This window comes from Oryza brachyantha, chromosome 3 (genome assembly GCF_000231095.2).
Source record: "Oryza brachyantha chromosome 3, ObraRS2, whole genome shotgun sequence".
In the NCBI taxonomy this organism is placed as follows: Eukaryota; Viridiplantae; Streptophyta; class Magnoliopsida; order Poales; family Poaceae; genus Oryza; species Oryza brachyantha.
Genome location: NC_023165.2, coordinates 29,820,051 through 29,835,040, shown reverse-complemented (window position 1 = coordinate 29,835,040; position 14,990 = coordinate 29,820,051). Strand labels below are relative to the sequence as shown.

The 14,990-nt window shown below is 44.9% G+C and overlaps 4 protein-coding genes across 5 annotated transcripts; 2 read left to right on the top strand and 2 right to left on the bottom strand.

The window, feature by feature from the left end:
- Positions 1-1,446: 1,446 nt before the first annotated feature.
- On the top strand, positions 1,447-3,821 carry LOC102719479. The gene has a single exon (XM_015835058.1). It carries the CDS (start codon positions 1,633-1,635, stop codon positions 3,046-3,048), a length of 1,416 nt encoding a protein of 471 aa, XP_015690544.1. The 5' UTR covers positions 1,447-1,632; the 3' UTR covers positions 3,049-3,821.
- Positions 3,822-5,826: 2,005 nt separating this feature from the next.
- LOC102719195 lies at positions 5,827-8,295 on the top strand. 2 transcript variants are annotated; one of them, XM_015835126.2, is made up of 7 exons: positions 5,827-6,196; positions 6,329-6,443; positions 6,525-6,606; positions 6,815-6,866; positions 6,980-7,034; positions 7,115-7,280; positions 7,369-8,295. In XM_015835126.2, exons 1-7 carry the CDS (start codon positions 5,843-5,845, stop codon positions 7,370-7,372), a joined length of 828 nt encoding a protein of 275 aa, XP_015690612.1. In that variant the 5' UTR covers positions 5,827-5,842; the 3' UTR covers positions 7,373-8,295. The 2 variants fall into 2 exon arrangements, with proteins under 2 accessions (XP_015690612.1, XP_006652059.2); XM_006651996.2 differs by lacking the exon at positions 7,369-8,295 and having other exon boundaries at positions 7,104-7,132.
- Positions 8,296-8,814: 519 nt separating this feature from the next.
- Positions 8,815-11,262, bottom strand: LOC102718918 (pentatricopeptide repeat-containing protein At5g52850, chloroplastic-like). The gene is given in 2 exon segments (XM_015834671.2): positions 8,815-9,387; positions 9,390-11,262. Coding segments are annotated over 2 exon segments (1,914 nt in total). The 5' UTR covers positions 11,260-11,262; the 3' UTR covers positions 8,815-9,343.
- A 1,289-nt stretch (positions 11,263-12,551) lies between these two features.
- Positions 12,552-14,888, bottom strand: LOC102718640 (F-box protein At4g00755-like). The gene is made up of 5 exons (XM_040522162.1): positions 14,719-14,888; positions 14,145-14,537; positions 13,871-14,046; positions 13,140-13,258; positions 12,552-13,038 (listed from the first exon to the last, which is right to left on the bottom strand). The coding sequence occupies exons 1-5, from the start codon at positions 14,864-14,866 to the stop codon at positions 12,780-12,782; spliced, it is 1,095 nt and encodes a 364-aa protein (XP_040378096.1). The 5' UTR covers positions 14,867-14,888; the 3' UTR covers positions 12,552-12,779.
- Between the last annotated feature and the right edge of the window lie 102 nt (positions 14,889-14,990).

Here is a 14,990-nt window from a genome sequence, read left to right as displayed (position 1 = left end):
AAGTATTTGTTTGAGATTTTTAAAATGATACATAACACATTGATTATTTTATTAATATTGTATAGTCACTTTTAAAAATCTCAAACAAATACTTATGAATCTCCAAGAAAATAAAAAAATTGGCGTGCTATAAGATTTTGATATGAAGAATCTAGTGAGACGTATAAATCAAAATTTAGAGGTGATTTAATATGTTTTTGGACCCCGACCCGTGAGTGGACTCATTTTAGCAAATGCAAGAGCAGTAATGCTCTGGTCTCCAGCACCCAAGTCAGCCACCAAAGGCAGGCCAGGCAGCTGCATTTATTTTATCAACGTCTATATATTCAGATGCTTCGTACCGTTGACTTTTAGGTCCACGTTTGACCATTCGTCTTATTTAAAAAATATATAATTATTAATTATTTTGTTATAATATGATTTATTATTATAGAAACTTTAATTATGCATTATAATTTTGTATATTTGGATATAAATTTTAAATAAGACGAATAGTTAAACATGATTCTAAAAGTCAACAGCGTCATACATAAAAGGAGGGAGTACATGGATTGCTCACAGAAAGCATTAGCATCAGCACAGCCAACTGTTTTTTTTTTTTGGGGGGGGGGGGTGTATATCAAATTAAGAAGAATAAGAATATTTTCATTTCTCACATTTTTGTCCACGTCTGGTAATTGCCTTTTTTTTCCAAAGCCATCTTCCAAGTCACGAGGTCTTGACGTGACACAGGACTACAGTAAGTATAACTGATTAATATTTTTTTTTGTCACGGTGCAATGTTAGACAAAAATACTAACTGTAATGGCACGTAGGACAAAACCAACTTAAAAGTACCTATAGAGACATAATAAGGTGGTCTTGATAGTTGAGAAGATATACTTAGTCTTGTGGTTAAGAGAGATTAATTGAACTCGGTTCTATAATTGAGTGAGCCTATTTGAATTTTAGTTAAGATATATTGGATTCATGCCATTATAAATTCAAAAGATAAATGTAGAAATTTTGTAGAATTCCAATCATATAGGAAATTTTCCTATATAACGTTTTCAAACAAAGATCCGGATTTCACAAATCCTATAGAACTCCTAAATAATTATATAATGCATATACATTTTGGGGAAAAGTTAAGAAGAGTTTCAACCTCTCGAAAAAATTGCTTTGAGTTCATCTCTCTCATTTGATCCCTCCATTTTCTTTCTTCAGTTTATTCAAACAACCATACCTGTAATTTGTTTCTATGTTTTGCAATCATACGTTTACATTCATATCCAAATTCTGTTTCTTTTTTCTTTCGTTTTTTTAAACTGTCTTTCAAAATAGCCGTAGTAAAATGATAATGCTGCACTTTTCATCTCAAAACAAAACAGGAAAAACCATGCTGGACCTGCATGGGTTTTGGCTATTTAAGGATCCTCCTCCTAATAGCAGAAGTCCAAAAGCAATAATACTAGCAAATTAGGAATAGCATGAGAGAATTAGTTAATAATAATAATCACTTTATGGAGTAGCAATTTTCTCTCGAAATTCAAAAGGAAGAAGAAAAGCATCTCTCAATCTCAATTTCTCAATAGCGCTGGTGGAACCTGGATCGATCGGCTCGTCCGTCGCCGGAGAAATCGATCGATCACCATGGCTCCGGTGAATTCCGGGGACTCCTCGATTTGCCAAGTTGATGCGGTGTCAATGGCTCCTCGATTCGTCTTCTTCCTCTTCCTCCTGCTGCCGATGTTGCTCTTCCCCGGCCTCGCCGCCTTCCTCCTCGCCGCATCCCCTGTCCTGCTCCTCGCTGCATTCCTCCTCGCCCTCGTTCTCGTGTACAGCGAACCCAACGTGCCCGAGGCGGAGGACCATCCCATCGGGAGCAGGACCAAGATCAAGCCGATCTATCCTCATGCCTCCTACACCACCTCCAGATCATCGGACGACGACGTCCAAGAGTCGGATTCGGAATCTGACGCCAGCTGCAGCGCGGACGAGGAGCCTGTCAGTGAGAAGGCTGCGGTGTGGACGGCAGAGGACGAGAAAAGCATCCTGAACATCGGCTCGCTGGAGCTGGAGAGGAACGCCGCCGTGGAGAAGCTCATGTCCTCAAGAAGCATGCATCGCTACCACGCCGATCGCGACCTCATCGACCTCGACGGCGACGGCGACGGCCACCTGCCCCCCGGCTCCGCTCCCTCCATGCACCGCAACCCCTTCTTCTTCGACGATGACCAACAAGAAAAAGAAGGAGCAACAGCGGCGATGGTGTTCAGCCGGCATGAGAGCTTCGCCGTCGTGGGTTTCAGGCCATACTTCGTGGCCGACAAGACGCAGCAGCCGGTCGCCGTTTCCATTCCCATCCCCGTTATTAGCGAGAGCAGCGGTGGCGGCGGCTCGTCCTCGTCTTCGTCTTCCTCTGCCACCGTCGACTGTGGCGGCCAGCACATGGACCAAGAAGCTGCAGCAACAACTGCCGACTCCTCCAGCTCCAGGGTCATGGGGCCAACAACTGCTGACTCCTCTTCCAGCCCCAGGGCCATGGTGACGGTGGATGTAGAGCTGATCAGCGACTCCTCGGATGACGACGAAGACGAGATGCTTTCGTTGCCCGGGCAGCAAAGGAAAGTGGCGAGCATCGGCATGTCAGACGACGATGATGGGGAGTCCTTTGAAGTGGAGAGCATCACTCGACAGGTAAATGAAACTTTGCATGCTCACGCTGCTGCCGCCGCCGCCGCCGCCCGTGAAGGACAAGAAGAAGATGAGAAGAACAGCAGCAGTAGCAGCTGGGCCAGCAAGCTGGCATCAGTTCCCGAAGATGAGAAGAACGAGAGGAGGGAACGCGAGGTGCTGGAGATCAGGGAGCGCGACATCTTTTTGGCTTCTGTTCCCGAAGCATCCGCTGCTCCGGCAAACTCTGTCAACATTAATGCTGCTAGCAGTGCCGGCGGTTCTCCTCCTCTTGACACCACCGCTGCTCCCAAAGCAGCAGCAACCAAGTCAAGCAGATACTCATACAAGCCGCCCTCCAGGAAGGCAGTGCTGGGCTTATTCCGAAAATGATGCCGACTTTTCTTCTTTTTATTTTTTCAGTTACAATTTGTTCTTCTTCCCTAAGTCTTTAGCCAGCCCAAGCATACCATACGTACAAGAGGAATTCTATCAAGTTTGCAAGTTACCTGGAGGTACACAGATAAAGTATGACGTGAGCCGTTGGTATGGGAGGGGCAATATACGAAAAAAAATTGTATCACCAGGGTAATGATATAAATATAATGGTATTAGGTTCAGGGGCGAATTTAGAAATTTAGTTCATCAAGATTACCAAGGTCATAATACAAAAGTCTTCCTTAATTCTTAGTATTATCTTAGCTGCCTAAATAATATAACAATAGATTTCGTCGGAGATCATCGGGATCGATTGACCCCGACGATTGACTCTAACTTCGCCCCTAATTAGATTAGCAAATGTGTCTTATATTTATACCATCCACATATGAAAAGTATGGAGAAACAATATTTTTCATCGTATTGTTTACGTAGAGTTCAATATATCATGAGGAAGGGGTGACGATGGAGATGTGGCCGAAGATAGGGGTGTTGACGGATGAGGGGCTAGAGGAGGAAGAGGGACCAGATGAAGAGACACGACTCTGTCTTACGTGGTCGTTGGAGAAAGGACGACGGCAATCTGTAGATTCATTTATTACACAAGGAACTAGAACAATTTCCAAAGATCACGCAAATATAATCTCTACCACATAAATTAGACCGAATTTTGAAAAATGACTACATCATCACACAATTTTTGTCCACACCACGTAAATAATATTTAATTGATATATTTCAATCCACTTACGTTACTACCTTTGCAACCTTTGCAGTACCTCTATAATTTGGTGAAGATAAATGCCTTTGTACAATTACTTTTTAATCCTTAATACATTTGTATCTTTAAATAGCTTTTATATGAGGTATCTTTCATCGTGAGCCATTGGATCTATGCTATTTTAGGAATGTAAACCTCATAAAAGACCTCTTTATAGAAGAATTCAGTAATTTCTCCAAGGCGTAGACTACTAGTAGTATGTTGTATGCAATGTTTGTACGTATGCATTCATGTACAGCAAGCATATAGGGTGTGTTTGGTTGCTCGTATCGTTCGAGCCTGGCTTATCTCTCTCATACAGGATGAGTCTAGCCTGGCTATAAAGATACAAATACACTTGTTTGGTTATTTGTATCCTTCTAGCCTGACTAGTATGAGAATGTGTTTGGTAACATAGATTATGTTTGGTTGGTTGCATCTATTATATGGGACCTATACTTTTTTAAGTTGAGATGTCAAATTAACTTTAGCTGCATCTATCGAATTAACTTTGTAACAATCAAATACATATAAATACTAGTTTTTCCCTTATAACAATGAAAAAGAGATAAAAGAAAAGAAACAAAAAAATGGACGATGCGGCGCCAAGGGCGGATCTGGCGCGGCCACCGACGGCGAGCGGCGCCGACGACGGATCTAGCGCGGCCACCGGCGTCGAGCTCGGCCGTGGTGGCCACTGGCAACGACGGCGGATCGGTCATAGCGTCGAGCGGCGGATCGGTGGCGGCGTCGAGCGGCGTATCGGTCACGACGTCGAGCCGTCGAGCGGCAGTGGATCTGGCGCGGTGCGGTCGTGGCGGCAACCGGCGTCGAGCGACGGCGACGACGGATCGGGCGACGACGCGGTGGCACTACATCTGGTGGGACGCGACGTCAACCAGCTGCGGCGGCGGCGGATCTGGTGCTGCGTTGAGCGGCGGCAACGGTGTCCCGACGTCGAGCGTCAGCGACGGATGGCGTCAAGCGGCTGCAGCGGCCCGGCGGCGACGGCGTCCCGACGTCGAGTGTCAACGGTGGATCTGGTGTTGCGTTGGCGGCGGCGACGACGTCCCGACGTCGAGCGTCTGTGGCGGATGGTGTCGAGCGGCAGCAGCAGCCCAGCGTCGAGCGATGGATGGCGTCGAGCAGCAACGGTGGCCCAACGTCGAGTGGCAACGGCGAAGACAAATCGGCATCGGGCGTCGACGAAGACGAATCGGCAGCGATGGGATGTTGCATGCGCGGGTGCAGCAGCCTGCATGCGTGGGTGCAGCAGCGTGCACGAGCTCGGCCTGGCTGAGCAGCAACACTCAGATCGAGCGTTTCTCTACAGCCTGGCTGCGGGATACTGTTTGCACGCACTCGGCCGGGCTAGGAGTTCCATGCAGTCAACCAAACAAGCAGCTCCCTTGTATAGGTGGGTGCAAGCCGAGGCTCGTACAGACAACCAAACACACCCATAAATGACCTAGAAGGGTCGCAAAGCCAGCTGCGCCTGATGATCCTTGTCTCGCCCATCCATCTCTTGTCTGGACAAAGAATGTCAAATTTATAAACCAAAAATAATTTATGAATAAAACTTTTATATACGTATTCTCAGTGATTTAAAATTTAAAGCTGAAAAAATAAATTATATGAAAAAAAAACAAAATTAACTCTAATTTTAAGGTTGAAAATTTAAATTTTAGCTTATAAATATAAGTATAAGCAAAAAGTCAGGGAGTATAAAGTCTCCTTAAAAGGAAGCAAGGGACAATTAGATAGATGCCTTACTTGATGCAGTCGTCCTAGCTTTGCCTGAAACTTGAACGTTGCCAACCCTGTGGAGATTGGCATTCTTGCACCGTCAGGCAAGCAAGCAAAAGACAATCCATTCCTAATTCCTCACCCTAAAACCAAGCGCCAGGGGATGTTCACTCAAGATATAATGTATTTGGTCCTAAACGAGAGCTTGTATTCCCGTCATCAAACAGGCAAACAACCAACGAAATGATGAATTCCACCTTGACAACTGCTTCTCCCTTCAAATCTCCTCCCACTTTCAAGCTACAACTAAGGCCTAAACAGCGTTGCCTGCCTCCCCAACAACAGCTGCAGATTGGCAGCAACAGGGCAACTCCAACAGGAAAGCAGGATTTTGTGCTAAAACCTGTACATGCAACAGTAGGGCCAAATTCAACTGGTGGTCATGGAGGTGCCTCCTTACCATCTTCGCCCCTGGCAGAAGTGATTCAGGAGTTCTATGCCTCCGTCAATGAGAAGGACATCAAACGGCTTGAAAAGCTGTTTGCTCCTGGCTGCATCATTGAGGACAACGCATACTATAAGCCACTGGACATCAAGGTTTTACCTGCTCTTCGTTCTCATATCAGCTACTACAGCATCTTTTAGTCCAGTGCTCCATATATTGGAGATCAAGCTATCAAAACTAGTTTCCATACTCAAAATTCACCAAATCAACTCCACTGCATGTAGAATACCCAAAACTATTTCAGGAGACTGATGGATGCTATGGGAAAGAATGTCAAATTTGCCATCGATGAGGTTTCTCAAGGAGTAGAACCCACCCTCGCAGTGATGTGGCATCTTGGTAAGATCCCCTATAATCCAACTCAGTAGAAGTGACAATCCAATCTAGTTAAATAATGGAATCATTATATTGCTTTCACAGAATGGAATGGTAAAACCATCCCCTTCACCAAGGGCTGCAGCTTCTACACATGTTCAGGAAAAGAATCAGCTCTTGTTATTAGGTAGTTGGTACAAATAACTGCTCTTGGGAGACTTATTATCTCAAAAATAATATTGTGTTTCCATGTTCCTTTGCATGCATGCTGATGCTAGTTAGCTGAGTCTTGGAGCTATAACGTTGCAGTGGTTATGTTACTATGCTCTACCCTATAAATAAATTAATAAAGATGCTGTTCCCCTTACTTCTGAGGGTATTGTAACACAATGCAGGAAAGTTCATGTCTTCCAAGAGTCACCAGTGAAACCATGCAAGTTCGCATTGGTAGGTATGCTATCGAGTTTTTTTTTTCTGTCTATGTTACAATATACAACTGTTTTAGTTCCTACTGCATCAGAAGTATAACTCTCAATGATGAAATACACCAATGCTTACAGGAAATACTAAATATCGTTACCAGCTTGTTTGACATGTTCCCAAATATAGCTGAAGGTACATGCTTCATAAAATTGACTGTTTAGTTATACTGTCTATAGCTAAAAAACAGTTTAAAAATGTCAGTGCACATGCAGGTTTCCTAAACAATCCAGAAGAAGCAATACAGCCCTTTGTGAGGCTTTACAAGTCCTTCGTGGAGCCTTTCATTGTCCCTTTTCTTGCATACTATACCCACTTTTGGACATATTTGGCCAAAGTATTGACTATGATGTTCAATATGTTGTACAGAATAATCAAATGGTATGTTTAAAGACTAAAATCACTGAAAACTCCGTATTCTGAAAATAGCAATTACATACATACCTTATCTGTGCACAAACAATTACAGGTAGCCAAACAAGAAAGGGGACTCTGTATGGGGACTGCCAATGGATCAGAGCTTTCTGGATGATCTCATGTTGCCGGAAGTTTTTCTTGTCCACTCTCCTGCGGGGCAAAAATGAACATCATTTCGTTTTCAAGAAATTGACTGTTACTCTAATTTCTGGAAATGGTTGTAAGCAACTACTGAACATTATCATATTACAGTAACATCTTCCCCTGCATCATTTCATAACAATGGCCACTACCATGGTTGTTAAGGCGTTACGAAGGCGTCGATGCAGCGGTAAGTCGCTGCCAGGGAGCATGGCGTCTTCCTCGACTTGCCAAATTGTCTAGGGCATCCGCCTTGACCCTAAGGCGTCGCAAGGGCATTGCCATGGCAGGTAATGGCGCTATAGTGAGAGAAAAGGACACCGTAGAAGAAGAGGGGAGAGTCACAATTTTGCGACGGAGGACGCGCCCGTGAAAAAAATTGTGGCGCTAGCCTTTGCATGCGAAGGGAAAGGAATCTAGTGCTACTTTTTGGTGTGAAAAGAAAACTAGTGTGCCAGAATCAGATCAGATTAGATGAGAGGGCTAGAGGGGGCAGTGAGCCAGCAACGACCCCACAGCAACCCCATCGTTTGGTGACATCAGCAACGATCCTTCGCAAGGACGATCCAGAAATTTTCTCGTCTCCCCTCCGCTGCTTCTTCCTTTGTTCTTCTCCTTCCTCTGCTCTGTTGTGACCATCTACCTCTGTTCTAAAAGTTCATTTCTTCATCTACTAATCGTTCGCTTCCCTCTGTTCATTTCCCCTCCCTTACTCCCTGACCTATTCTTTGTATTTATAGCAGATTGATGCTTTTCTCGTTTGATTATTAAACTAATGTATGTTAAAACGCATGTTTAATTTGCTATCATGTTAGGATATTTTGTTTGCCGCCTTATTAGTTTTTGACTGTCTAAGAAGTCGCCTCGCCTTACGCTTTACCGCTATAGCAGCAAGTCAGTGGGGTCGGCTTACCACCTTAACAACCATGGCCCCTACAGATAGAAATCTATGCCTAATAAATACTGAGTGACTGCTAACCGTTTTTCCTACCATTTTACAATATATTCCAATCTGCGTAGAGCAGGTTTCCTTTTCAAGGAGACACCACTACACCATTTGTATGCTAGACAGAACAGTATTGTCTGTAAACTAAACAGTACAGCCTGCGAATTTCAGGAGAGATGTACAATCTGCTAGTGTTCAAGCATCGTGATGAGTTTTCAGTTAGCATTGGCAACAATGTAACAGTACTCATTTCTATGTATAGCATTAAGTGTTGTGTTTTAAAACTTAAGTTTGCTTTATAAGATAAATCTAGTTTCTTTTGTGGGAATAAAAACCCCGCTAAACAAGAAAATGCATGACAAGCTTTAGGCCAAACAGTAAATGAACACTATATGTTAACATATGGCATTTACGAGGAGCCAAACCAGTGATATTGTATGAGAGGATTGTGAGTCCCTTTCAGTTAATTAAGACAATGGACGTCATGCTAACTTCAGAAGAGTATATTATCAAAGAAAGGGGAGCATAATAGCGTATTCAATGTAATGTTCTAGGTGTGGTTTCTACGCCATAAAATTTTCAAAATAATGTTCGAAGATGGAACATGTGCACCAAACAGCTAAATGGATTCACCAATACTCTTCTCATCTTCCTGTCCCTGACTTGAAGATGCCAGAAAGTAAGGTCCAAGAAATAATCCTTGTCGATCTTAGGAGACCATGCAGCAAGAATGAAAGTATTTAGTCCTCTGATCTAGGAGTTCATATCTGTTAACCTTTAAATTGAGTATACACTACCACCCGCTCACCCAAAAGAAAACCTGATCATTGGGGTCTGCAGAGGACGCCCTTATATCCCTGGAGTAGCACAGATGTCATCCCTGATGAATAATTGGCCACAATTTAATTTCCTTGTAATATTTCCACTCATGACACAGTTCTTATGGAGATTTCATGATGCCAACAAAGAACTGCACATTGACTAGTCTGGCTCGACGGGTATGACATCAACGATGTTTGCTGCCTCTGTAAGACGACCTGCTCGTCCTAACATATCCAGAAAGAGTGTGTAGTGACTCCTCTGTGGGAGAACACCAAACAAAGTGCCCATAGAGTTGAAGTATTTGATGCCAATGTCAACTAAACCACCATGGTTGCAAGCAAAAAGCACTAGTGAGAGAGTGATGCCATCAGGCTTAGCTCCAACCAGTATCATGTCTTCAAAAGCCGACAATGCTTCTTTGTAGCACTTATTGGATACCAGTGCAGACATCAAGGCATTCCAGGACACAACTCTTGGCTCTCTGATTGACTGGAAAACATTCTTAGCATCCCCCATATACTTGCATTTGCTGTACATGTCAATAAGACTGTTAGAAACCGAAATGTCACTACTCAATCCTAGTTTCACCGAGCAGCTATGCAACTGCTTCCCAATCTCTATGGATATCAAACTTGCAGCAGACGAAAGAAAGCTAGCGAGACTGTAACCGTCAACATCAACATCCTCATGGAACATCCGGACTACCATTTCAAGGGCCCTCCATTGAAGGCCCATCTGATTTAACCCTCTGGCTAGGCTTGTGTATGTGAACCTGTCCCTTATGAAGGCCATTGTGGTCGCCACTGCCCATGCATCGTCCATTCTTGCAAACCTAACATAAAGATCAACCAAGGAGTTCCCAACAGCTGCATCCAAAGATTCAAAGCTGGTCTTGAGAACATAACAATGGATTTTCTTAGCATGCAGGAAAGCTAGCGAGGAGCTACTGCCTTTGAGAAGAGTGGACACGGTGAAGGAGTTGGGACACACCCCGCTAACCCGCATCTGAGAAAATGCCAAAAATGCCTCCTCATCTCTTCCATTGCACACAAGACCAGCAATCAAGGCAGTCCATGAGACGACATTCGGCTTGTGGACCGCATGGAAAGAGTGCAACAAGTCAAGCAAACGGTTGGAGGACTTGCTGTACAAGTCCACAAGTGCATTGCACACGGAGGTATCATGCTCCAGCGCAAACTTGAACAACCGGGCATGAATCTGCCGTCCAGCCTGCAGTGCCCGGGAGGAGGAGCAGGCAGCGATCAGCGCAGCGTAGGTGAAGGCATTGGGCAGCACTGCAGCGCCAGTCATGCAGCGCAACATCTGGAGAGCGGCCTGGAGGTCTCCACTCTGAGCGTAGCCAGTAATAATGGCAGTCCAGAGCACGACGTCGGTTTGTGGCGTGGAGTTGAGCACGGTGTGCGCATAGTCCATGGAGCCGCAGTTGCAGTACATATGGACGAGCGCAGTCTTGAGCACCAGGTTGAGATCCGTCCCCCAGCGCAGGAGCTGAGCATGAAGCTGGCTGCCTTGGCAGTGCAAGCGGCCGGAGGCGCAGGCAGACAGTAGCTCCGCGAAGGTATGAGCGGTGGGCGGTGCACCAGCTTGGAGCATGCAGGGATAGAGCGCAAGAGCTTGCCTCCGGTAGCCCGCGCGGACGAGAACCGAGATCATGGCAGTATAGGAGATGGCATCCTTGTGCGTCATTTCGTCGAACAGCTTGCCGACAGGAGGTATTGCGGCGGTGGGGGAGGAAGCGGCGGCAGCGTAGAAGCCGAGCAGGGAGCAAGCCAGGACGGGATTGGAGGCCACCAAGCCGCGTCGGCATGCCTGGGCGTGTATCTGGGAGGCCAAACGGGCATCGCAGCAGCGGAGGAGGGCGGAGCAGGCGAGCTCGTCGGCGGCGGCGGCCGCCGGGTGGACGGCGAGAACGCGGCGGAAGACAGTGAGCGCGGTGTCGTGGCGACCGGAGCGCGCGTGGTCGGCGACGGCGGCGGCCCAGGAGGAGGCAGCGCGGCAGAGGCGGGGGCGCATCGCATGGCGTGTGGCGCCGCGGGGCCGGGGGGGGGGGGGGTTTACCCCCTCTTTCTTCCTCTTTGCTCTCTTTCTCCTGTCTTTCTGATAAACTGATACTCGTGAAAAAACTTGTTTTAAAACTAGTCCCTGTGAAAACATTAAACAAAAATAGGTCATATGCACAACACCACGGTCTTTGACACTAAGGTCTTACATGTAAAACACCACCCGTGTTGACGCTGGACCATTACCGGTGTGAACGCGAGCTAATCCTTCTGACAACGTGGTAGGGATCTCAGCGTCAAATTGAACGGCGTTGAATCTTTCAGCAAAATAATTCAGCTAGCTAATCGATCAATACGTATGGTTTAGCGAGCTGTGTGCAGTGAGCAAGAAGCAGGCAGACAAATAGCTATAGCGGCTATAGCTAAAAGCTAATCGCCTAATTAGTGAGAAAGCTATAGAAAGGACGGAAAACAGCCTAATTAACTGAAGATGCATCAGCTTTATCCTGAACAAAAATCTCTAGGTTGGAGCAAGGAGAAACCGTAGCTCATTCACCTGTACGTGCATGCAGCTCTGGTTTATTTGTTTCCTTAAAAAGACTAGGAGTAGTAGCGCCCTAGGTTATTGGGCAGATTACGTCGATCTTCTAATCTCCCAGGCTGTCGCTGCCGGCATCTGTTTGTTACAAAACTTGTTTAGACCGTCTATTACATATTAATCCAATGGATATTATTAGCCTGTCTCATTGGAGATAATAGACCAGTAAAAGGGAAGAAACAACTATGTCAACCTACTATATAAAGAAGTATTGTCTAATATGGCAAGTGATTCAATCGTAGTTTATATATTTTTAAATTTGAATTATATAATACAGAAAAGTACATAATTTTAAATCTTTCAATATACATTTTTTACCGATTAATCTTTATAGATATATTTATCTAAGATAATATTTCAATATAGACGTTTTCTCTACTAGATAATTTATAATTTAAATTTGTTTTCTATATATAATTTTTCTATGTATAAAGATAAACTTTATATACATAATATGAAACATTTATATAGTTGAATTGTTCGTACGGATTAATAGGTGCGCAAGCGTTCGTCCATCACACCGACATATCAAACGGCCCCTCCCCTTTGCACTATTATCTTCAGCAAATTGTGCCCTCTCCAGTCCTTTGGCACTCATCTCTGCATCAAATGGTATGATTTTGCAGTCATCTCTACAACAAATATGCTTTTGCATCTGCACACATACGCATCTCTAGCTTGGTGTGCATTTGCTGCCAGACAAACAAATCATCTAGAGACCAAACCATAAGCAACAGCAACAGAAGTCAATTCTATATATAATACGGCACTATATTATTGTTCACTTATGTTTGTACTCTATCATTTCAACGAGGGCGCACGCACAGCATCTCTTCCTGCCATTAGATTCTTTCAAATAAAGAGAAAAAAGAGCTAAAACCATGATCATGCAACACATGGGACAAAATGATTTCCGCCGAACCAAGTACATTGATCTAAGTCTCCTCGGGTGCATCATGGGCACCAAACAGCCTGCTTAAGATGGCCTGGTTCCATCCTATTCCTCGAGCTGGACCTGAGTGCCAAATTCTGGAGGCGAAGTTGCGCCATTTATTAGGGGGGCTCCTGCGACCATCACGGCACACACTGGATCTGCCAGTATCAGGGTAATACTTGAGAGCTACGCCATTCTTGTAAGGAGCTACCCCAAGTTCCGGTGGCAGTGGATTCCCCACTATTTGGACATGGGATATGCTGAAAATTAATACATGAGCCACACTATCAGTGCAACAAAACAAAGTTACAAAATACGGGCAAACTAGTCTGGTTGCAATACTCAACAGTACCCAACTCACCATATGTAGTACAGACCATCCATTGCCTGTTTCTGAACCCTACCAAGAAGCTCAATCTTCACAACTCCACCGATGCATAGAACTGGGCGTGGTAACTTAAAAGACTGAAGGGCATTTTCCTGTAATATGGCATATCATTTACTTTCATCAATTTTGCACTCAAAGAACTGCCATGATTTATTTATTGACCTATGCTGTGCCAGGAATACAATAAACGATTTGCCCCTATGCATCTAGCAAATTAAAACAGTTACCAGGATATCAAGGGTTGGTTTAGTAGGGTAATTTTGTACTTGGTTTGTTACCAATCGAAGTGATAGGAATGACTGATGTTAGTAATTTTTTTTTGGTAATGTAGTGTGTGTTTGATTTGCTGCCAAAACTGTGTTGTGGTCAAATTTTGGTAGCCTTGCCACAATATAATGTTATAAGAATCCTTAGAGCTTCATGGTTTTGGCAACATCATATAACCATATGCCAAAATTTAAATTTTAGAGCTTAATTTTGGGTTTTCTTCACTATAGTTTATTTTACAACATTTGCCTTTAGAACAATAAGAACACATATGTAAAAGTTTTACCTATAAATTATTTTTTAATTGCCAATATGTTGTTTTGCTTATGCTTATTATAACTGAAACGACAAGGCTGTTAGTTTGTAGGGGAGGCATGTTATAGCATGAAGTTATGTTCGGTTGGAGATGATCTAATCTAATATACTAATACACTGACCTGAAGCATTGGAAATTGTGGAGATGTGTAGGTCCAGATATAGTTTTCATCAGCAGCCAACTGGCCTTGATTCTCATGAGACACAAGTAACTCAGATGGTAGAGGTGTCTTTGGGTAACCCAACCGGAAGCGTACATACTTCGATGAGTAAATAGGATCTCCGTACTGGAAGAAGGCTGGTGACAATAAGGAAGGTAGTGAGTGATTAGCAAGATAAGGGAAGAGAAGAGAGAGAGAGAGAGAGAGAGAGAGAGAGAGAAAGAGGAGAGATGACCTTTGAATGGCTGAATGTTGATTTGATGAAGGAGGCACAGATCAGAGCGAAGGATGTAGAAGAGGGATTCAGGCACGGCAGGATCCAAGTGGCCGGCGCTGGACCAATAAGACGGCCTCATCATGTCCACCCGATCAATGGGGTAAAGAGTGTTTTGTATGGTCTCCTCAGGGAAATTGTCGGTGGTGGAGGCACCGATGCAGCGGATGGTGCAATCCTCATGTGGCGATGGCGAGAGAAGGCCATGGCTGAGATGCACGTACGCCATGTGGTGGTGGTGCGCCTCCAGCTCCACGTTCACGACTTGGGGTTGGGTAGCACTTACACTGGTAAAGTTTGAGACATCAGGGCAAAGCCGCAGGCATTGGATCTTGCTGAAGCCATTCCCAACGACTGCACTGAGGGCAAGGAATTTTATCTTTCATAAAGGAAGGAAAAACAGTTCAAACTTTCATAAAGGAAGGAAAAACAATTCAAAAGCTACTATTATTATGCCTTAAATTTTAGGGTTCGTTCAAAACCAAACCCAATTAATTAGGGGGGTAGAATTAGGAGGAGGAAAGAGGATACGAACCGAATCGGCGCCAGGAGCGGGAGACGGCGGAGGCGCGGGCGAGATGAGCAGGGTGGTCGAGGAAGGTGAAGACGGTGGCGGAGGTGTCCGGATGAAGCCACTCGAGGAAGTCGAAGCGTGCGGCCTCCTCTTCTTGTCCAGGCTCCATGGCGGACTGAGGGGAGGGGAGGTGAGGGGAGGGGGAGGGACCCGCGCTGTCTAAGTCTAGTCTAGCCCTAGGGGGGAGGGGAGGATGAAGAAGTGGGCCGCCGGCCCACAAAACTAGACTATAC